Source organism: Drosophila ananassae, chromosome 3L (genome assembly GCF_017639315.1).
Source record: "Drosophila ananassae strain 14024-0371.13 chromosome 3L, ASM1763931v2, whole genome shotgun sequence".
In the NCBI taxonomy this organism is placed as follows: Eukaryota; Metazoa; Arthropoda; class Insecta; order Diptera; family Drosophilidae; genus Drosophila; species Drosophila ananassae.
Genome location: NC_057929.1, coordinates 16,454,042 through 16,475,792, shown reverse-complemented (window position 1 = coordinate 16,475,792; position 21,751 = coordinate 16,454,042). Strand labels below are relative to the sequence as shown.

The window sequence follows — 21,751 nt, the reverse complement described above, 5'->3', positions numbered from 1 at the left end:
TTGTAAATTGGGTTTTTTTTTTACCGATAGTTAAAGCGAAGCTTTACTTCGGGAGTTGCCAAATTGTTAAGGCGCGGGATCAGCTGCAGCAGGGAGGCTTAGGAAAGCTGCAATATCAGCTGTTCTGCATTTCCGGTAACCTAAATGGAATGTAGGTTGTTCCATGCTCGGTCTTTTCTTTCGAAACCACCCAGAAGTGCAGACGCCCAAATAGTATCTCTCTGCAAGTGTAAATTTTATCAGCGCAAGAGCAGCGCAAGTGCAGTGTTCATTTTTTTTATTTATCAACTACCAAGTAAGTTGCAGATCATGCGTATGTTTTTTTTATTTACATGCATACGCTTATCTAGATTTGCAACGGTGATAAGGGCAGCCTAAGCCTGTGTTTGTGGGTTTTTTTTGTTTTTGTTTCGCGGCTTTATAAAAGCGCGACCTCGTGGCGGCCTTATCAAAATTTATCAGGTGAATATGAAATATGTTTTCTAATACCTCCAGGGTACTTATTGTGGCCGTTTTAAAAATTCAGGCGGTCCACCTCAAAGCACCCCGGGAGCGCTCCTGGTGGAGGCTCCCAGTTCAGGAGCGGCTTAACCTCGATCGGGTAATCCGTCTCCCCCCCTCATCTTCACCACCATCTTCATCATCATCTTCATCTCCTAATACATTGGTGCCGGGAAATTAACACTCAGTGGCCGGAAAATTAACCGTAGGGATGGTGTAAAGAGGATTTGCAGACCCAACGAATTCAAGACCCGTTAAGTGAAAGGCCGTTGACCCCACCAGCCATGGAATAAGGAGCAAAAGAGAAATTATTAAAACCGCTAGCCCAGCCGCCCAGCTCCAAACTCGTGGCGATCATTTTTTTTCTCTCTTTTCTCATCTACATTTCATCCCCCAATTCACATGCGTTATAAAAATGTTTTAATTTTATTTTCTTTTAGTCAATAGTTTTAGTTATAAATTTAAATTTAAATTAATTACAGGCTTTTAGTGAAGTGGAAAAAAAAACGGAATTGGAAAATATGAAGATAATATTTAATTTTTTTTAAACTTTCGCGAACAAAATGGTTGTCAGTTTAATTTTAAATCGTTTAATTTTAATCCTCGTGCGAAAATAAGTTTGTTTTAAAATTCTATGGTGTGCAAAAGCCTCATTACACTCATTTACAGCAACCCAAAGCAGAGATCGATCTTTCGCCGATGGATTTACAGTGAGTGGTCTATTTACCTTTTACATATACACTGTAAAAAAAATTTTTTGAGTCCCACTGAATTTTAATATTATATTTAATCCATTCCTCCTTCATCTTAACATAAAAAAAAATAACAAGAGCACGAATTTCATTTAAATGATTTAACTGATGACTAATGAATACCCTATCCTAATGAATTTTAAATATTATCATTTTTTTCTAATACCTTTATTTTGAAATTTATTTATCCCTAAAAAAAAAAAAACCGATATTTACTCATGCCAAATTTTATTATATTATATATAAACCCATATCTCTTTAAACATTTACATTAATTTATATTGTTTTATAAATCTTACTTATAAGCTTTCCTCCCGTATTATTAGACTATTTGTTTATGCAAGCAAACAATTAGGAATAATGTCGAACACCTCTTTAGCCTTAGCCAAATTTTTATTAGTTTTAAATTGAATTAAATCTGTTTTATAATGAATTGAAAACCTCCTGTTTGAACTGAGCTGATGACTCCACGGTTGTAGGGTGTGAAAGGGGTCACTAAAGCAATGCTTTATCGGACTGTGACCAAAGGTAGGGTGGGCAGTACGCGAGCCTATTTACATCTATGGCATCGCAAACTTTCTACTTCTCTCCTCTCTCTCTCTTTCTAACTCCATCTCTTCCGCGTCGAATTAATTCTTCCGCTCTTCCGGTTTAGCATCTATCTGTCTATCTTGTCGCCTGCACGCTCAATTCTGGACTTTATTTAATATTAAATGTGGCCGTGTTAGGATTTGTACGAAGCAAGATCTCCATCCCCAAAGCCGACGAGCTAGAGCCGGACTCTATAGCGTGCCCTCGCAAGTACGAATCCTTCCTAAACAGCTCAGAATACCGTTACACGCTACAGCCATCAAACAAGTCAGTGATTCATCATAGAGCCGTAAATATCAAATCAATCACAAACACAAACGCACAGTTACATGAGGAGACATGGCAAAATATAGTACGTTTACAGCACAGAACCCGGCGTAGATAAAATTAACGTATTTGTCTGTCGAGTGCTTGTTTTCTTATCATTGACACGGGGAGCGCTTGTTTGTTTTGGGGTTACTTCTTCACATTTATACTCTTCTGAACCTCCACATAAAAATAATATTTAAACTATAAAACGTCTTAAAAACATTATATATCAGTCAGGAATTAAACAATTAAGCTTTACTTAGCATACCATAATTTATTTATTAAGAGTATTTAAAGAAAGGCAGGTAAAGGAAGAGCATTCAGTGATGTATCTTCGATTCTGAGACGCAGTGTCTCCAACAATAAATCTAATTAACCGAGCATTAGTTGCCGCTTTGTCCCCCAAAAGGCTTATTAATTGAACTTGTGCAGGCGTGATAATAGAACAGAGTTCTCAAAGCTCTCCTACAGGGTGTCCCGCCTTAAAAGTACTTTCATTTTATCATTTATTGGATTTTGTACAAAAAGAACTTACGAACTAGGAAAGAAATTACAATTCGCCTTCGGATTATTGTCGAGAAAGGCACACGATTGGACGAGGTAAGATGGACGCCTCACATTGGCAATTACTTAAAACTAATTGTAAGAGAAGCCCAGGTTTTATTTGACCTTCGAGCGGAAGCCCTTCGATACGAGGGGCGCCACCTCGGACGGATCTCGTCCGTGGGTTTCCGGCAGATAGAATTTCGTTAGCAAGCAGAGCAGCACACAGGTAATGGAGAAGGGCAGGAAGACAAAGGCGCCCCACGCGTTCTGCAGGCTGGGGAACGAGATGCCAATTATGAAATTGCACGTCCACGAGGACAGACTGCCCATCGACATGGCCACGGAGCGGGGCGCCACTTCGAACAGTTCTGCAAATTGAAAAGCATAATCAAAGTCAGTTCATGGGATATAAATAAAAACAATCGTCCAATTATATTGCGTCAGCAATACGACAGTCTGTCTGGAGACGGCGTGCCAATGAACCCCATTCTATATCGGGTCCAGTTCGCCGAAACTTGAGCAGCTGGCCCAGTCACGAGCACTAGAGTCCAAAGAATGCGTATAAATAATAGTCACGCGACTTTCAATTACCTGCTCCAATAAAGTAGGGGATGGGGCCCAGACCGAACTGGTAGAAGAAAATGTAGCCCATAATGCAGAAGATGCAGGCAATGGCGAACCAGCTCACAAAGTCCTGAAGGAAGAAAGAGTATTAATAAGAAGGGGTTTAATATAGAATCCCTAAGACTTACAATATAGTACAAGACAAAGGCGATGGTAAACAGGAAGACAGAGCAGAGGGCACAGGAGAACATCATCAGGGTGCGTCTCTTGCAATAGGCCATCAGCCAGGGTCCCAGCAAGGAGATGAGCAAGTTCAGGCAACCAGCACCTAAATTGGCCCATTGTGCGTTCTCTGTGGACAGACCAGCCTTCTCGAAGATGGACACCGAGTAGTAGAATATCTAAAAAACAAAAAACTATTAATATTTCATTTAAAAACATAAAACTCTATACCAACCGCATTGATGCCGGACAGTTGCTGGCCTCCATGGAAGCAACAGACAATGATCAAGGGAAGAGTCAGCCGGGGATCGCGCAGAACATCACAGAAGCTGCTCGTCTGGACCTTGGCATTGGCCTCCGCCTCCATCTCGGCAATCTCCTGGGCAATCAAATCCTCGGAATTCTCGCCCCTCAGGCGCTGCAGCTCCCGCCTGGCCGCCGCATGGTTACCCTTGACGATATACAGGAATTTCGGGCTCTCGGGATACAGGTACGATGGCAGATAGCAAATCAGGATGAGACCCATGTACGCGGTCAGAGCATAGTGCCAGAGATCCTCGGTGCCAAAGGCATCACCCAGACTGCACACTTGACCCACAACCACACCTCCTGTCACGCCAACGGCACAGAACACACCCAGAGTTCCGCGCAACGCCTGGGGGGCCACTTCGGACAGGTACATGGGCAGAGTGGCGGTTACGAGCCCGGAGGCCAGGCCCACGATGAAACGGCCAATGATCAGCATCTCCACTGAGCCAGCGGCGCGGCAGAAAAAGAACAGCACGGCTCCAATGGTGAACAGGGCGCCGCAAATGAGGAAACATGCTTTTCTGGAAGGTAAAATGATTCGTCTTAGTATTGTTTGTTTTTTCTTAAAGGTTCAACTATATAAATTGAATTTATAAAATACGATTAACGCAACGGAAAGTACTATAGAGTTTAGTGGCTTTCAAGATATGCGAATTAGGTAGCGGATTAGAAGCACTCGAGGAAATCGATGGGGCTTATCGCCTTGATTAGTAACTTACCGTCCAAACTTATTGGCCGCTCCAGCGCCGCCCAGCGATCCGATGGCGCCACCGACCAGGAACACAGAAACCACGCACGACCACAACAGATCCAGGCCACTCTCGCTCAGGTTGCTGCCATAGGTGTCGTGCAGGGTCTGATTGCACCATACTTTCATCAGCTGTAAAGATAAGGGCAGAGGGTTCGGGTTTATTTAACCGAAATCGATCGACGGTTTTACCGCCTAATCGGCGGTTCTCACCTTGGAGGGGGCGTTGATAACGCCTATGCAGTATCCCGTGGACACTGCTCCGCCAAATGTCGTCGCCAGGGACACCAGTAACAGGAGATTGGTCCATTTTGGTTTCTAAAAAGTAGGGATTTAAGGCAGGGATTAAAAGTTTGTACTTAAAAAATCATTTGTTTTCTGCGTGTTTAAAAGTTGGACTCTGTTGACAGTTGAGTGCGTCACATTTTTATTCGTATGGGGGGCTGGATTATCGCTACTATTGGAATGAATCTGAATAATTGCCGCTAATTATGGCGAATCTTGACACAGGGTCAAAACTTTCCATTTCGTTTTCAGGGACAGTTCGGGTCAGCTTGGGGGATTAAGTATTTAAAACTATTTATGAAATATATACTCTAGTGGATTAGACTAATCAAATCTAAACGCCCTCAGGCGGTGTCTCTTTATGGCTGATAAGATTTTGACCGAAAAATTTAGCTGATAATGAGATCGGTTTGTTTGCCAAAAATATGTACTGGTTCTATAGTACAGTGAGAAGCAGAATTGTATGAGTTCGAAATACAAACATTATAAAGACAGAACCATATATATTTATTTATCCGTTTTTATTGGTTAAATATTCGACTAACTCGTATCTTATCTAACTATTTTCACAGTATAAGCAGTAAAGATATAAACCCTAAACTTGAATAAAGAAAAGTTTAGATATAAAACTGGGGAATGGTGTTGACTTGGTGATTCATAAAGGGAATTTCTGAGATATAAATTATGGCTACTGTTAGGGAGCGGTCTTATATTTGCGTTAGAGACTGTATTTAGATGTCTAACCCAATGTCGCACTTGTAGCATTTCCAAGTATATATTTAACATAAAACCATGTGCATATAGGAACAAAAATAAATAGTAGAGAGGAAAATAAAAATAAAATGCGTACAGCAGACGCTCTTGGGAGGAACACAAAAGATAATTTTCACAAAAACAGCATCCGAAGAGAGAGATAAAACTGCGTAAAATAAAAACAAAGAAAAGGTGCAAGTGCAGGAAAGTGAGCTGACACAGCTGGACAACAACAATAGCATCAGAACTGGTGGTGGTTAGGTGATCTTTAACGCTCTCGCCTCACCTGGTTGCTTTCCGTCTGTACTGCTAGCAGTTCCACTCTTGTGGGCTGGGGGTATAACTGCTGGGCTTCCGCCTGGTGACTCTTGCTGGCCATATTTACGGAGCGTATGCTTAGTTGAACTTTGCAACGTACTAACAACAATGTCAAGAGCACTTTTAAGGCACTGTGCGTGTTAACCACTTCAAATTAAAACCATTAACCAAATTCGTATTCCGGCGATCGTTTCGGCAGTGTTGAATAACACAATAACGGTTGCAGTAATCAGTACTAGAATGCTAATTCTTACATTTCCGATTCAAAAATTTGGAATTAAAACTGAGTAAAAACAATGCGCACCGCCAGCAGTGCACGCCGAAATGTGCGGGGACCGAATTGTGTTGGAGCCAAGAGCACGGTCGGCGCTCGCTGCTATGGGAAAAAGCTCCCCTTAAGTATGGTCGACCTTAAGATACCTTGTATTAAAACCAGTTTTATTTAATGAATAAATAATTTATTTATTAAATGTGAATGGAAAACTCTTTATTTTAATATTAAAAACTAAAGATTAAGAAATTGAAAATAGTTTCGAGAAATAACGAGGTATTTCTGTTTGCCGGTAACTTTCTGGGGCTCAAAAGCTCTCTCTTCTTTCTCCCAGCTTTCAAACCGACCGCGCACGCAAAAACTTATCGATACTTATCGAGTCTCGTAGTGACACCTCTACGCGCATCGCCAGCTGTTCAATTTTTGTTGACGTCGTATTAAGAAGCGTATTTATTTACCACCGTTAGTTAATTATACTTTAGAATAGGTACTAGGAACTAGGAAAGCGCTATGTCGCCGGTGGCCTACGATTCCCTGCTGTCCACGACGGCGGTGATAAGCACCGTCTTTCAGTTCCTGTCTGGCGCGTAAGTGCTCCCCAAACTGATCTGGTTCGGTTAATTTAATTTTAAATATATTTTCCTAATAGTATGATTTGCCGAAAGTACATCCAAAAGAAGAGCACCGGCGACTCTTCTGGAGTTCCCTTCGTTTGCGGCTTTTTATCGTAAGTAAAAACTGCCGACGTGACACTTCTCTGAAGATAAGTTCGAATTGGTCTCGGTGGGGGTGTTGGTCTTGCCTCGTCTTGCGATAAATAGTGCGCTGATAAATCCCGCCAACATGTGTTGCAGATATTAGCAAACGTGGTTAACATATGTATGTAACACCCCCTCTTACACACGCTTCATAGATTTTATTTCGAGGCTATAATTTCGAAAAGGATCATGCTGCCTGGTTGGCATTTACCAAAAACGCATTAAACAAAAACTTTCTTATTCTATTTGAACAGCTGCAGCTTCTGGCTTCGGTACGGCGTTTTAACCAACGAGCAGAGCATTGTACTGGTCAACATAATTGGCTCAACGCTGTTTCTGATCTACACGCTGGTCTACTATGTGTTCACCGTGAACAAACGTGCCTTTATAAAACAGTTTGGTTTCGCGCTCACCGTACTGATTTCGGTCATCTGGTACACCAATCGACTGGAAGATCAGCGGGAACAGATGATACACGTCACGGGTGCGAAATCTTTTTTAATTGCAGTCCATGTAACCCTATAAATCATAAAATTTTTAAACTGTTTTCAGGAATCGTTTGTTGTGTCGTAACCGTGTGTTTCTTCGCCGCCCCGCTCGCCAGCTTACTGCATGTCATTCGGGCCAAGAACTCGGAGAGCCTGCCTCTGCCCCTGATTGCCACGTCCTTTTTGGTCAGCCTGCAGTGGCTAATCTATGGCATACTGATATCGGACTCGTTTATCCAGGTGCTTAATTCCCACGCCATCAGACTGGCTAATTACTAACGGTGGCAAATATTTTCTCAATTTCAGATACCAAACTTTCTGGGCTGCCTTTTGTCCCTGTTGCAGCTGGGATTGTTTGTTATTTACCCGCCGCGGAGCTATTCCGGCCATGGCTACAAGCTTGTTGAACAGGCGGTGCCATTTTAGGGGACTGATTTGATACAGCCACGCATTTTTGCTACGGTATTCAAGTGTGTCGCATACAGGATATATATTTTAGTATAACTTTATGGTCGAACATGCTTCTCGCTTAGACGCCAAGCTTATTTACTATAGACATACGTAAGCCTATATTTATTGTAAAATATTTATTAAAAATCCCCAATTTGTCACAACTGTTACTTGTACTTACTTTCTCTTGCGGATTTGTCGTGCCCATTGGAATATATTCTGTACAATATAGTCCTTGATAGAATCACTAATCTTTTCGTAAATGATTGAATAAGCAGTTCGCTTTTCTAAATCCGGATAACCACACCGAGTGTTACGCGTTCGTTATAACCCGGTCTGTGCCGATTGAGAACGAATTGCCAACTGTGGGTAATAAGTGAACTTGGTGCACTCTGCTGGGCTGCGGTCAACGGTATCGATAAGGTTGATATGCTGATACTCGGGGCCATAAACTGTCAAATTAATTGAACGTGTATTAGCGTTCGGTGCCCCTGATTTAATGAATTTTCCTGTTGGGCCAGGGGGTGTTCTGATGAATGAGTACCCCCCGTTTTAATTCAATAACTTCCTTATCATAATGCGGAAAGTTAACCGATGTATGATCAATCAGATAAAGTTATAATCTTTATTGACTACCAAAAATGCAAAACCCAGTATACGATAAGGTGTATGTTGTGAGATTATAATACAGATTAAACATTTTTGCGGGCAAGATTTTAATTTGAAAGTAGCGACCGTTAAATTTTGGATCTTTACCAACACTAGCCTTGGGAAATCGAATGCTCTGTGTCATCACTATATTATCGATAGACGAATTCGTCATAGGAATCTTTGTGGAAACATTTTCGCTTTTATTTTCATCCAAAGAAATTTAATTGAAATACACGATGCAGGAGCATAGCGCCGAGCTGTACGAGGAAGTGAAGCTCTTTCGCAATGCCCGCGAACGCGAGAAGTATGACAACATGGCTGATCTGTACGCGATCATAAACACAATCCAGCAACTGGAGAAGGCCTACATCAGGGACTGTATTACGCCGCAGGAGTACACGGCTGCCTGCTCCAAGTATCTGGTGCAGTACAAGGTGGCCTTCAAGCAGGTGCAGTGCGACGAGTTCCCCACCGTTGAGTCGTTTGTGAAAAAGTTCCGCCTGGACTGCCCGGCGGCGCTGGAGCGGATTAAAGAGGACCGACCCATTACCATACGCGACGACAAGGGCAACACCTCGAAGTGCATCGCCGAGATCGTGTCACTCTTTATCACTATCATGGACAAACTGCGTTTGCAGATCAACACAATGGACGCCCTGCAGCCGGACGTCAAGGATCTGGCCGACAATATGATCCGTCTTTCGCTCATTCCCGAGGACTTTGACGCCAAGCTGAAGGTTGAGAAGTGGCTGGGCACCCTCAACGAGATGCAGGCCTCCGACGAGCTGAGCGAAAGTCAGGTCCGTCAGTTCCTCTTTGACCTGGAGTCGTCCTATGCCGATTTCAACAAGCTGCTGCACAGCCAGTAGCTGTCGTTATTCGTTTCTCATTGTGTACATGTAGCATTATATTTAAATAGTATATTCCGAATTAAAAAGAAAGTTTTATAAATACTTAATTAATTGATTTTTTAATTTAAAAAAAGGATACCCAGATGACTCAGAAATATACATAGGAGATTGACCTTCTAAACTCTTCGAAATAAAACTCCAAATATTTTGGTTTCTTTTTTTTTTTTGCATTTGTTTGGATTTAATCGTATCTTCTTTTTTGTATTTAGTTTAAATATTAAGGTTATAATTATACATATAAGTTTAAACCGATTACAATAATTAATTTTGTTTGTTTTGTTTTTTTTTTTTACTCATTCACGTTATGTTTGTGGTTTTGTTTCCTTTTAATATATACTTGTATTTTTTAATTTACTGTTGCTATTTCCGGTTTCATTCTTACGCTCTTAAATCTGTTAAATCGTTTTACGCCTTTAATAATTAATAATTGTTACTCTTTATCTTTGTAAATTTATTTGTATGCAATGTGAAAATGGTACTTGGTATATTTATGCGGATGTTGCTGTATGTTTTACTTTGTTTTTATTGTTTTGAGAGTGTGTCATTGCTGTGGATTAGGGAGTCTCCTACCTGAAAACCACCTGAAACCTCTCTATGCTGTGTGTGTGTGTGTATGGGTGTGTTTGTGTGTGTGTGTCTGAGGAAGGGGCAGGGGAGGGGGAGGGGAGGCGTGGTCAGGACGCTGCTGGGCGGCGCCTTTACAGTGCGTTCGTAGTAAAAACGTTTCTTATTAAGTAAAGTATGATCGCTTATCTTCGTATATTAGATAATCCTCCTCCGAAGCTGGCGAGGAATTCTCGCTCCCCGCCCCATCGGCGATTTGGAGGGGGTGTTGCTGTTTTTGCTGCTGTGGGGCCTGATGTGGTTGTGGTGTATCTTTTACGAGCATCAACAAATGGCCTGGAGTGGCCGCCGCCGATGGACTTGTGGTTACTATGGTTGCTTCTGCTGCTATTGATGATGATGATGTGGATGCTGATGACGGTGTGGCGTCCAAAGATGCGGTTGCCGCCACCGTATTTACTATCGTGGTGGTGGTGTGGGTGATGGGCAGCGTTCTTGGATAGCTGCCGCACCGGCTATAGATGTGTTGAATAGGCGTAGTTGTTGTGGTGCTGCTAGAGTTGATGATGCTGCTGCTGCTGGTGCTGGTGCTGCTGATGCTGCGTAGGCTGTAGAACTCGCTTGCGCGGGCGATCTGCAGGGGCCGCCAGATCGTGTGCTCCAAAAGCTAGTTCTGGCCGGTCCAGTACGAGGGTGAGTAGCCCTGCTTTCCGGCCGACTTGGACTGGCTGCTTGACTGCTGTCGCTGTCCGGCGCTGTTCGAGTCCTGCAATTCGGATTTAAGACACAAATCAGTACGAGTTTTAAGCAAATTTTTTATAAAATCTTCTGATGCTGCCATCTGCCGGCAGAACACTTTGCCTCTCACGGTTCCACTCGGCCATCCATACACAAAATGTGGGGTTAACATATAGGAGCACACACGCAATTATATATATATATAGTACATAGTTACATAGTCGCTGATTATGTACACAGCAGCAAGTAGTGAGTGATTAAGGCTCATGAATGATGATGCTGCGCGGATTCCTTCTTTTTCGATATGCCGCCGCCTCTATGGAACTCTCATGCAACAAGCTACTAAATGAACAGGTGATACAATTAATGAGATCGAAAAGTTACGTGTTGGTGGAAGGTAATAGCATGCGTGCGTGGGTTAAAAGTAAAAAATATACAAAACACCACCAAAAAAAAATTATAGCAACTCTTACATGTGATTACAACAAAGGAACTTACCCGGCGGGATGAGCTATGAATCCTGCCGTCCATCTAATTGTTGTCCCATAAAAAAAATCAAAAGAAATTATAAAGAAAAGTCAAACAATAGAACATATTCATGCATTTAACAAATCTCTCTCAGTTCAGTAGAATAATCTACTACCGCTACTAGTCGCTATTCAAATTTTAAATCAAACCTCAAAAGAAGTCTCCAAAATAAGCATGAAAAATGCATGAAATGTAAGTATTAGTATGGCTTACACGAGAGTCGTCAAATTATAACAAATTTTAATATTTTTAAACACAAATAATACTTTGGGCGATTAGTGTGCGTTCAATTTTGTTTTAGTTATGTGTGTCAGTGCGAGTGATTACTTTTAGTTAGTACAAAACATTAGCTTGGTGTAGTTGTGTTAGACTTATACAGGGAGTGAGTGAGTGTGCTTTCTTGCTTACAAATATTAACAAATCCATGCCGTATTTTTATAACAAAACCGCAAAGTAACAAACCAAAATAATAGTCAGGAATAGTGGATGTTGTGTGTGTTGCGTGTGTTAAGCGTAAATGACAAAAATAATAAACTGTTTACAAGGCCAAATGAACAAGATGGTGGTGGTGGCGGTGTTTGGTGGTGCCGATTCTTGGGAGCTACTTAGTGGTTCAACTAAAATTTATGTTTTGGGATAATAGCTCTGGAATGGTATTCCCTAGGCCTCTTATCTTGTCAGTCGGCAAAGAAGGATATGCCGCTGACATCGTCCTTAACATAGTTCTGGACATTATTCTGATCGAAGTTGTCCTCCCGAGAGGCGGCCCCCTGATCCTGTTCCAGTACCGGATTCGAATTCGGATACGGACTCTCCGTATCCCCTGTGTTGCTGTTGTTGGTGGTGTTGTGCCATATCTGTTGGAATGTCACTTGCGTTCCGGTAGCATGGACATGGACCTGGTTATCCGCCTCCCTACCACCTCTGCCTACAACAACCTGGGGGGGAGCTAAATCAGACTCTACCTGATGAATGGGTTGATGGATCATGTTGTGGTGTCCGGCCGCTGGCATCGGCAGATACATGCCGTACGGCTGGGCCGAGGTGCCACCAGCCGTTTGTGTGTTGGCCATATTGAATGGCGGCGGTGTGCCTGAGTGGAAACTCTGCTTGTCGTATGACTGTAATGGAAGGGTAGTAGATGCATTAAAATAATAATTCAACACGAGTGCTCCAACTCTACAAATCTACAAACTACAAGACAGAATATCTGTCTAGCTAGAGACTCTGTCTAGTACTTACGTTAACTTTATTAAGCGCCACATGACCCTTGCCGTACATGGACGAGGTCAGGTCGGAGCCAGTGCCGGCCTGCGACTGGTTGGACACTGTCTGCGTCTTGTTTTGCTGGTTGACGTTCGACGAGTAGCCGCCCTTGCCGTAGTCCTGTGTCGTCTGCGAGAGGGTGTCGTAGCTGGTCGAGCCATAGCCGGCGCTGTACGACGGCTTAGGGAACTGTCCGCTGGAGGCAGTGTTGGCCGTCTGTATCTGTTGCTAATGATTCCAAAGCCAAGAACTATTAGATACACATTTCCAAGTCATCATCAGTGTACTTACTGGATAAATAGCTGGAGTGCCGTATTGGAAACTACCGGGCATCACATTGCCGCCGTAGAAATAGGCATAAGGAACATTCAGCATGGGCGCACTGGAGCCCGCCTGTTGTGACATGGTGTTGGAAACCTAAAAACCATAAAAACCAATTAGCACCTCCTTGGCAGGAATCTAATGACACACTTACATTGCCCACCGGACTGGAGTTATTGTCTGTGCGGGCAAAGCGTCCGTCAGTCATTGCCGAGTAGGCCACGGAGCCAAGGTTGTCCCGACCGGCGCCCAAACTGGCTGGCGGGTAGTTCAGATCATAGTATCCTTGCTGCAAAGGAGAAGAGATTGTTAGGTGGCCGGCAAGAGAGCACTTTGTTTGTGGTTGCGATGGCTGTGAAATAAGGAGGCGAAGCTTTGCCAGATCTTGGCTGGAAAATCAGGCAAAGCTTCTGCTCCATTTCCATTCAATGGTAAAAGTTAATGAAATGAAGAACATATACATGTGAATAAAAATGTGGGATGTGGGATTAGTATGGCTGGAGGGGGAGAGAAATAAATCTGTGGATTAGGATTGCAGAGCGGGGAGAGGAGGTTAGGTTGTCGATCAGGATTGCAAGACCCATGTTTGGAAGATTTGCATTCCCAATCGAATAAATAATAAGATTAGTTGTGGTTATCTTTTTTGATTAATTTAGAACTTAAAGCAGAGCCTGGAGGATAAGCAATACACAGGGATATATATTTAATTTTGTGGAATTATGGATGAGAGATCGGTAGCGGATGGATTGAAAAAAAAATGGAGGGGTGTGGTGAAGGAATGACAAGAGAAAGTGTGAACTTATTCAGACAATCACAATCACACAGACATAGTATTATTAATATTCAGTCACAGACATCGCGAAAATGTTATTTTTTTTACAATTTGTTACAATGCACGCGCTGAGAAACGGTTAGAAAGTGGGTGGGATTCGCATTTGAAATTGAACCAGAATCAGAATCCATATCCAAATGAGGATTGGGATCAAGATGTGGATCTGGACTAGCGCCTGCCTGAGAGAGCAGCGGGAGACGATCAGTGGTTGAGCGGTTGTCGAATGCGTTAAATACAAAATTTAGACTGATTTGACTGTTTGGGCGATATAACATTGTAGCGAACATTATATGGGAGGATATTTATTTTGATAGTGATACGATTGGTATTACTGATTGATTAGATTCGATTTGATTGATTGATTTGATTGGTCGTATTTGCATGTTGCATTTGTAGATGTTGGTTTTGATTTGGTTTGGTTTTTGGTACGAGTATTTGCTTTTCTTTTCTCCATGAACTCACCACATGTGGCACTCTCTGTTGCATCAATTGTAATTCCTCGTAGGAATACACTGGTTGCTGATAGTATGGCAATCCAGTCTGAATATATTGACTAACCATTTGGATGTTGGTGGGCACCAAGCCGCTGCCGCTACCGCTGCCGCTGCCACTGCCACCACCACTACCACCAGCACCACCAGCACTCGACGCGCCAACGCTGCCGCTGCCAGTGCCCGTTCCCGTTCCCGATACCGATCCCGCAACACCGCCAGCACCTCCGCCGGCGCTGCCCGTCGTTGTGGCAACACTGCCGCTTCCACCGCTGCTGCTGCTACTGCTGCTATTCTTGCTGGTCAGCGATGCCAGCACTGCAGCGGTGGTTCCTGCAGCTGATTGGGCGGCGGCGGCGGCGGCGACGGCAGCCGCTGCTCCCACAGAGCCGGCGTTGCTGCTGCTGTTGTTGTTGTTGTTGTTCACACTCACACCGACGTTTGTAGCACTGGCACTACCGCTGACGCTGCCACCGGCAACGCCGCCGGCGCTACTTACGCCACCCTGGCTCTGGACTCCACTCGCTCCGCCCGTCGTCACATTGCTGGCCGAGCTGCTGCCGCTTACATTATCTAAAAAATTAAGTTAAAATTAAGTCAAGTCACTATCTTAGAAAGTAACACTTACTGTTTGAAACGGCCGCCTGGTTAGCACCTGTCTGTCCGCTCACCGCTCCCGTCGCACCGTTGCCAGTGCCGCTGCCGCTGCTGCTGCTTACGCCGCTGCTGGTGGAGACACTGAAAGATCAATAAAATGGCAATGTTTAAGTGCCTCAAGTGCTGTAGCTCCTGCTGTCTGGGCATGCGTTAGTCAGTAGTTAGTTAGTAGTAGTAGTAGTAGGGGCGGAGGAGCAGCATGCAAGGACACGGAGCATAGATCTTACCTGTCGTAGTGCGCGCCACCGCTGGTCGTTGTCGCATCCTTGAGCTTGGCGCTGGCACTGAAGTTGGCGTACTGTGAGGACGCGTTGCTGGCGCTGCTAGCAAACCTGGACGGTCAAGAATCCGCAATTAGGCAAAGTGATAAGGGGGCCTTGCTCCCTTGGCTGGGGTAGCGTCTCTCATCCGCCCCGACATGGATGGGATGGAGTGGGATGGGGAATACTACTTACCCGCTGCTGTTTGACAGCCCGGTGTTGCCATAGACACTCTGACTGGACTGGTAAGCACTTTGTGGTGTCGAGTAGCCGGATGTGAGGTAGGCAGAGCTCGCATTGCCGCTGTTAAGTGCGGAGTGCGTGGTGGAGGATTGGTTGGTTTTAGGGCATGAGCGAGCATTGGAACGTGTGTGTGTGTTAGAAGAAAAGAGAACGATAACATAATATGAATATTATATTCCATTTGGGTGGCGCAACGAAGGTGCAGGATGTTAGACTTAGTTCGCATACAAAGAACATGAAATAATTGAACATTTCTTATGGACTAGGCAGGAGCTGGGAGCGCTGTTCTCACCTGGTGCTGTTTTGGCTGCTGCTGCCTCCGACCGGAATGTTTTGCGTCGCCGCACCCCCACCGCCCGTCACCCCGACGCCGGATCCACTCTGCCCCGTGCTGGCCTGCTGCTGGTACGCGTTAACGCCGCTCGGCTGATATCCATATCCCTGCTGCTGATAGCTGCTGGCCACCGAGCTCTGCACGTTCGCATAGCTGGAACTGTTGAATCCGGGCGCTGCCGTGGGATAACCACTTGCCCCCTTGGCCGCTCCAGTGCTCTGATACGCATTCTGGTAGGCACTGCCAGCGCTAGCGGTTTGCCCGTAGGGATCGCTCTTGGTCAGCTGGTCCAGGGCGTTCGCGCCGACATTAACTGCCGAGCTGCCGCCCTGCTGCTGCTGCTGCTGCTGTGTCGTCGACCGACTCGCATAGCCCGCGGCACTCAAGGCGTCGCCCTAAACGATACAATAAGACAAGATCACATTAGAAGCCTCTAGAAGGAACTAGACCCGTTTACTTACAATTTGGGAGCTCTGCAGACTCGACGACAGGGCCGACTGCTGCGGCTGGGATTTGCTCTGGTAGTCGTCCGCCTGCTGCTGCTGGCCATCGAAGCCAACGCCGGAGCTGATCTTCTCGGGCAGCGCCTCGAAGCTATCGTCCGTGCCAAAGTCCAGGCCGCCGAACTGCACGTCCAGATAGCCAATGTTGTTCAGCGCATTGTCGCCCGGCATCTCCACGGCGCTCGCCGGTATCTTCGAGGGTGGCGGCAGCTTGACGCGAGCCCTTCGCACCTGCGGCTGTTGCTGTCCCTGCTCGCCGGTCGTCGCCGCCGTTCCCGAAGCGAAGGCGTGTGCGTACGTTGCATACTGACTTAGATTCCCGCTGGAGCTTGTCTGCGAATAAGCTGCAACCGGATTCTGAGGGTAGCTCGCCGACGACGGCGGCACCGTTGCACTTCCGGGACTAGCACCCTGGCTGGACAGCGAGTTGAAATACTGAGATTGCTCCGCCGACAGCGTTGCCGACGGCTTGATTGGCGTCGTCTGCTGCTGCTGCTGGAGTTGCTGCTGCTGTTGAGCTTGCTGCACCAAGGTGGCGGCTGCCGAGGCGGCGCTTGAGAATGTGTCGGGGGCGGCGGATACAAACGAAGTAGCAGTGCTGCCCGCTCCGCCGCTGGCAGCCGTACCAGCACCCGATCCACTACCGGATTGTGTGCTGGCCTGGGACTGCGATTGCAGCTGAGGCGGTGGATTGCTGACAGCGGCGCTATACTGCAACAGGGGCGTGGCCGCCGAACCTGTAAGCGTTGCTGGCGGCGTTACAGCCGCTGGTCCGCTGCTCGGGCCATCGTCCAAATGAGATCCCTGCTGCACCAAATGGTGTTCGAGACCTGGCGGCGCCGCCAACTCCGTGGTGTTGCCTGCACCGGCGCTCACAACGCTGGCTGCCGTCTGAGTGCCCAGATTACTGGTGGTGAACACCTTGCTGTCCTTCAGCGAGCCCTCATACTCCTCGTTATTCCAATCTCCCCAGGCGTCGTCATGGGCCTGCTGCTGCTTCTCGGCATTCTGAGCGATGGTGTTATCCCACAGCTCGACCTCGTGGTGATCGTCGTTGGCATTGCCGCTGCGTCCAGGACCATAGCCGGGTCCGCCAGTGCCGCGATCACCGCGTGGACCACCACCGCGTCCGCCCATGCGGCCACCACCACGGCCGGAACGTGAGACGAAACCACCGCCGCGTCCTCCGCCGCCGGGGCCATTGCGACCGCCGCCGTTGCGCTGTCCGCGGTAGTTGTCATTGATGCGATCCTCACCACGATCACCACCAGCCCGAGGCTCACGAGATTCGCGCTGGTTGCGCTCGTTCTCACGGGTCTCTCTTCCGCGCCCTGTAATTAAACACAAATATTAAGAATTTAAAAACTATTTTTAAAGAAAAAGGCAATTTTAGAAGTTAGTAACTTACAGCCGCGACTGTCGGTGGAGCCACGTCCTCCTCCACGATTTGAGCTGCGATTGCGCGACTTTTCGCGCTTGTCCGCATTCCCATTGCCATCAGCCCAGTCTCCGTCTCCGGCGGCGCCCTCAGCCGTAGCCGCTGCCTTGTTCTTGCGCTTCTTCTCGTACTTGGCAAATGCACCCTGCAAGCGGATTAGGGATTATTCACTGGGTAGTGGGAAGAGAATAAGAGCTACTGACCTGGGGTAGCTCCTCGATCAAGAAATTAGCAGCTGCTTCAAGGTCATAGTCACACTCGTTGAGGGCGCAGCAGACCTCTTCTTCGGAACGTTGGGTCATGGTCAATAGAAGGGTGACCTTCTCATTGATCTGCGGATCCTCTGTGGTGCTATTGGTGATCTGGGCGATGCGCAGCTGTTCGGTGGTGGCCTTGGGCTGGGCCTTCTCTGGTTTGTCTGTCTTGCTGGCATCCTGGTTGCCTTTCTTGCCAGCGGCAGCAGCATGTGAGACTGAATCATGACCGGATCCGGATCCTCCTCCTCCGCCGGAGTTGCTGGCATTTGATTTTTTTTGATTGCGACTATGGCCGCCGCCTCCACCTCCGCCGCCTGAACGAGTTTGTGTGCTCATCTCTATGTACACTGTATATACAATCTAGCTGAAAAGGTATGAGAGCGGAAACGGAATCAGAACCCGGCTTAGATAAATATTAACACTCTGACTGATAATTTCAAATTCTCTGCTGACTGGGTTTATCCCTAATGTTAAGTTTGGAGAACTTGGAAGACTTATAGTTAGATACTGGGCTGGTGGCAGGAGGAGTCCCAGACAGACAGATTTTATCTGCGGATATTGCTGAAACAAGTGGCCGAAGAGCGCCACAAAAGAAAAGCTGCCAAGATGAGAGTTCAATGTACATTTAATAAAAGAGAATGAAAGAACGTGAACAAGCACACACACACACACACACTATCGCTAGTGATGGCGGAAGGGAGTGAGAGAGGGCCAGAGAGAGAGCGGCACACGCACAAACAAAGCAAACGTTCAGAAATAACAAAAATTAATGCAAGCGGGCAGGAGGAGAGAGGGTGGTGCAAAGTGATAGCGGCGTGTGTATTGGCAAAACAGGTAAGCCCGGGGCACAGGGGTGGCCTGGGTGCCGGGGTACGTGACCGAGGCGCATCAAGCCATCGTTTTTCCATTGGGGGTGGGTCAGAGGGAGGGTGGTGTGAAGTGACTCGACCCCGATATACCAATTGCACTCTGAATCACTCAAATTTGTTGTCAAAACACTTTTATCAATTTTTTTTTGCCGTTTTGCTATGAATAACGCCTTTTCATACATTATTCATAGAAGCTGGCACACACTTTAACCCGCGCACGCACACACATGCACATGCTTTGTGCCGTCCACCGACACTCCAAGCAACAAGGTTCGCCCGTCCATCAGGGGCTCTGGACTAAGGGGACTATGGGACTTCCAGACTTGACCGCCCCTGGGGGCACATCCAAACAGAATTATAACAATTGCAACGGGATTTAAAAGACCTGGCATACACAAAAATTGATTTATAAACTCCTTGGCCTCGTCGCTTCGGTTTTCCGCTTTCGCTTTTGTGCTCGCTCTTCTGCATCTGCCATACCGGCGTCTCGCTCGCACCCGCAACGCGGGAGGCTTAGTGTTGCCAGGTGCCAAACAGAAGAGAATTTCGCAAACATTTTTAAAGGCTGCCTTGGTCAAGCAAAGGCTAACATATGGCCTGGAAAATTTTAACATAATTAATTAAAAAACGATTAGGAAAACCATTAATTTCCAATAGGATACGGCCTGTTCACATCACTAGCCACGCTTTTGGGAACTTGGCAACACTGAATGCGAGGGCCGAAACGAATGAAGCGCACAAAGAGGAATGGAAAACCGGACAAAATGGTGTACACTTCGCCGAAGAACGGAATGGATGTCCGTCAGTTAATACATATTAATCACCGACCGATTTTGGAACCACAACGCATTACGAATCGACATAATGGCATAAAGCACTTTCAAAACATTTTCTAATCCGCAACCTATAATCACCGTCTGTTCTTGGCCATGTGCACATACTCGACGCCATTTCTGCAATCACCACACTAGCTGACTCTCTCACTCTTATGTAAATCAAGGACCCTAGCAATTATATTGACGGCGACACTGCCGCTCCAGACAGCGGCAGACTATTGAATTTTCAATAGATTTTTCCGCTGTCAAACGAATGACGTCCATCGAAAAAACACTCCACAGCAGTGCAGGGGCACTTTTGGCACATTTTGACGCAAAAACTGGACGTCGATCACGAGTTTTAGGCGTGTAAACAAATTTTTAAACCAGAGCCACACACAGTACCTCAAATGCTCTTATTAGCAGTGTTGGAAAACAATGGAATATACGATCAGTGTTGGAAAAACGAAACATCCTCCGATTGTTATTGTTGTAGCGAGTCACCCTGTCTACTTTCGATTTTCCAAAGTAGTCTTTTTAAAAATCTTAAAATTTCAAAATTCTGACTCCTGTAAGTATGTTTATTCTTACTGAAAATGTGCTCACGGAAATGAAATAGTATTTCTGTGAACAAATAATACAAACATTTCAATACACACAGACACTTCGATACTTATCGGTTGAAACGCTCGGTTACCACCCATCTCTAGTGTCAACAAAAACATCAGGTTTGTTTTGCCGTAGTTTTTAAAACAAAATATTTGGTTTATAAGGTTTATAAGTGTTGCATTTTAATTTCAGGAATTGGAGATTAAATCTAAACTTATACTTCGTGACGGACACGATGACTAACGTCGATGTGTCAGAGTTCCTAAGCTTGAACGATCCGTTGCATTCGACCGGTGACGATGTCTTGGAGCACAACATTAGGGAGTTGCAGGGAAAGCTCAACGAGATCCTGGCGAACCAAGACGAGATCCTTTCCTTGCTTAGCCAGGTTTCAAAAATGAAGCACCGCAATGAGCCACCTGAGTTCGAGTCGGACTACTTTCCGTTGACGGATGCCACAGAGCTGGAAAACCTAGACACTGAGTTGTCCCACAAGGATAACATATACGTAAGTTCGTTAGGCTCTTATACTTTATTTTTACATATTCAAAATGGACACCCTTTTCAGGCTTCAATGATGAATCGTATATTAAGGCCCAACGGCCAAGTGGAGCCTCTGAAGAAGAACTGGTCAAAGTTATTCGACTACGAAATCCTGATAGCTTTTAACTACGACGGGGTATGCAATAAAGAGTCTTTTAAAAAGTTTAAAAACATAAACAAGACAATTTTCGGTAAGTATTCTAGGGATATCTATATTACTTAATTAGCTAAATGTTCAAATCTTCATATTTAGAAATCCAAAGATCCAGTGGATACACCCAGACTGACTATATTAAGGAAATAAAGGCTGCGTTTCATACCATGAAGACCCGATACCACAAGAGGAACTACGACTTGAAGAGAAAATTAGAACGTGCCTTAAGTGACAGCGAATAGTATGTCAAAGATATTCAAAATTATATGATTTATATTTAGCCAGTGAAATATTCTTAACTTTAATGTTTATCTTAGCGGTGAGAATAAAATGAAAAACAGGTTTTTTCTCTCACCTGTAAGTTCTTATTTTTTTTTTTTGTTTGTACCACTTTAACGAGGTTATTTTGAGACTTACACGGCACCTCTGAAGCCCACCACCACCAGACTTTCAAACCGTAACGTTCTGGTCGGTGGGTCCGTCGGTTAGCCGTTCAGAAGAAATATAGATCAATGATTTTGGTAATGATTCTGCAGAATAAGAAGCGATTACAGATGCCCTTTTGGGAATTAAGCTTGCAGCCAAAAAAAGACAAGTGTTTTTTCGAATTAGACATCGAGTGTCAGTGCTCTTGGTGGATGGAAAAGCCAACTTAGCTAGCTTAGGAGTCGTAGCAGGGTTCAGTAAACTTGTTTCCAATTTGAAAATGGTTGTGCCAGCCGGATAAAAACATTTTCCGATGGTTTTTTTTTTTAGGCATTGCAACAACAGCCGCTGTGGCAAATACAGCAATAGCAACAATAAGTACTTAGTTGCACAGTGTAGCGGGCCATAAATGAGAACTCAATTAGAACGTTTACATTTCTGTAAGAAACGAGTTGGCTGGTGCTGCCTGCTGGTGG

The 21,751-nt window shown here is 45.3% G+C and overlaps 5 protein-coding genes across 16 annotated transcripts; 3 read left to right on the top strand and 2 right to left on the bottom strand.

Moving 5' to 3' along the window:
* Nucleotides 1-122: 122 nt before the first annotated feature.
* On the top strand, nucleotides 123-8,029 carry LOC6494079 (sugar transporter SWEET1). 2 transcript variants are annotated; one of them, XM_032450324.2, is made up of 6 exons: nucleotides 123-295; nucleotides 351-462; nucleotides 984-1,211; nucleotides 7,182-7,411; nucleotides 7,480-7,655; nucleotides 7,722-8,029. In XM_032450324.2, exons 3-6 carry the CDS (start codon nucleotides 1,201-1,203, stop codon nucleotides 7,839-7,841), a joined length of 537 nt encoding a protein of 178 aa, XP_032306215.1. In that variant the 5' UTR covers nucleotides 123-295; nucleotides 351-462; nucleotides 984-1,200; the 3' UTR covers nucleotides 7,842-8,029. The 2 variants fall into 2 exon arrangements, with proteins under 2 accessions (XP_032306215.1, XP_001961017.1); XM_001960981.4 differs by lacking the exons at nucleotides 123-295; nucleotides 351-462; nucleotides 984-1,211 and adding exons at nucleotides 6,509-6,756; nucleotides 6,819-6,896.
* Nucleotides 2,643-8,234, bottom strand: LOC6496495 (solute carrier family 2, facilitated glucose transporter member 1). Of its 2 annotated transcripts, none has more exons than XM_032450323.2 (7): nucleotides 8,047-8,234; nucleotides 4,756-4,860; nucleotides 4,514-4,674; nucleotides 3,721-4,315; nucleotides 3,452-3,664; nucleotides 3,291-3,393; nucleotides 2,643-3,067 (listed from the first exon to the last, which is right to left on the bottom strand). In XM_032450323.2, the coding sequence occupies exons 1-7, from the start codon at nucleotides 8,071-8,073 to the stop codon at nucleotides 2,814-2,816; spliced, it is 1,458 nt and encodes a 485-aa protein (XP_032306214.1). In that variant the 5' UTR covers nucleotides 8,074-8,234; the 3' UTR covers nucleotides 2,643-2,813. The 2 variants fall into 2 exon arrangements, with proteins under 2 accessions (XP_032306214.1, XP_001961018.1); XM_001960982.4 differs by lacking the exon at nucleotides 8,047-8,234 and adding an exon at nucleotides 5,867-6,434.
* A 409-nt stretch (nucleotides 8,235-8,643) lies between these two features.
* On the top strand, nucleotides 8,644-9,474 carry LOC6494080 (vacuolar protein sorting-associated protein 28 homolog). The gene has a single exon (XM_001960980.4). The coding sequence runs from the start codon at nucleotides 8,753-8,755 to the stop codon at nucleotides 9,383-9,385; it is 633 nt and encodes a 210-aa protein (XP_001961016.1). The 5' UTR covers nucleotides 8,644-8,752; the 3' UTR covers nucleotides 9,386-9,474.
* A 389-nt stretch (nucleotides 9,475-9,863) lies between these two features.
* Nucleotides 9,864-20,029, bottom strand: LOC6496494 (protein lingerer). Of its 9 annotated transcripts, XM_032450314.2 has the most exons (15): nucleotides 19,949-20,028; nucleotides 17,806-18,223; nucleotides 17,573-17,747; nucleotides 16,123-17,495; nucleotides 15,620-16,056; nucleotides 15,280-15,387; nucleotides 15,052-15,156; nucleotides 14,796-14,905; nucleotides 14,139-14,740; nucleotides 12,999-13,133; nucleotides 12,815-12,940; nucleotides 12,500-12,751; nucleotides 12,223-12,378; nucleotides 11,228-11,260; nucleotides 9,864-10,757 (listed from the first exon to the last, which is right to left on the bottom strand). In XM_032450314.2, exons 2-15 carry the CDS (start codon nucleotides 18,193-18,195, stop codon nucleotides 10,659-10,661), a joined length of 4,101 nt encoding a protein of 1,366 aa, XP_032306205.1. In that variant the 5' UTR covers nucleotides 18,196-18,223; nucleotides 19,949-20,028; the 3' UTR covers nucleotides 9,864-10,658. The 9 variants fall into 9 exon arrangements, with proteins under 9 accessions (XP_032306205.1, XP_001961015.3, XP_032306206.1 ...); XM_001960979.4 differs by lacking the exon at nucleotides 11,228-11,260; XM_032450315.2 differs by lacking the exon at nucleotides 11,228-11,260 and having other exon boundaries at nucleotides 14,235-14,740.
* On the top strand, nucleotides 20,011-21,210 carry LOC6494081. 2 transcript variants are annotated; one of them, XM_044715713.1, is made up of 5 exons: nucleotides 20,011-20,114; nucleotides 20,205-20,271; nucleotides 20,345-20,660; nucleotides 20,721-20,886; nucleotides 20,949-21,210. In XM_044715713.1, exons 3-5 carry the CDS (start codon nucleotides 20,388-20,390, stop codon nucleotides 21,089-21,091), a joined length of 582 nt encoding a protein of 193 aa, XP_044571648.1. In that variant the 5' UTR covers nucleotides 20,011-20,114; nucleotides 20,205-20,271; nucleotides 20,345-20,387; the 3' UTR covers nucleotides 21,092-21,210. The 2 variants fall into 2 exon arrangements, with proteins under 2 accessions (XP_044571648.1, XP_001961014.2); XM_001960978.4 differs by lacking the exon at nucleotides 20,011-20,114 and having other exon boundaries at nucleotides 20,116-20,271.
* Nucleotides 21,211-21,751: the final 541 nt, after the last annotated feature.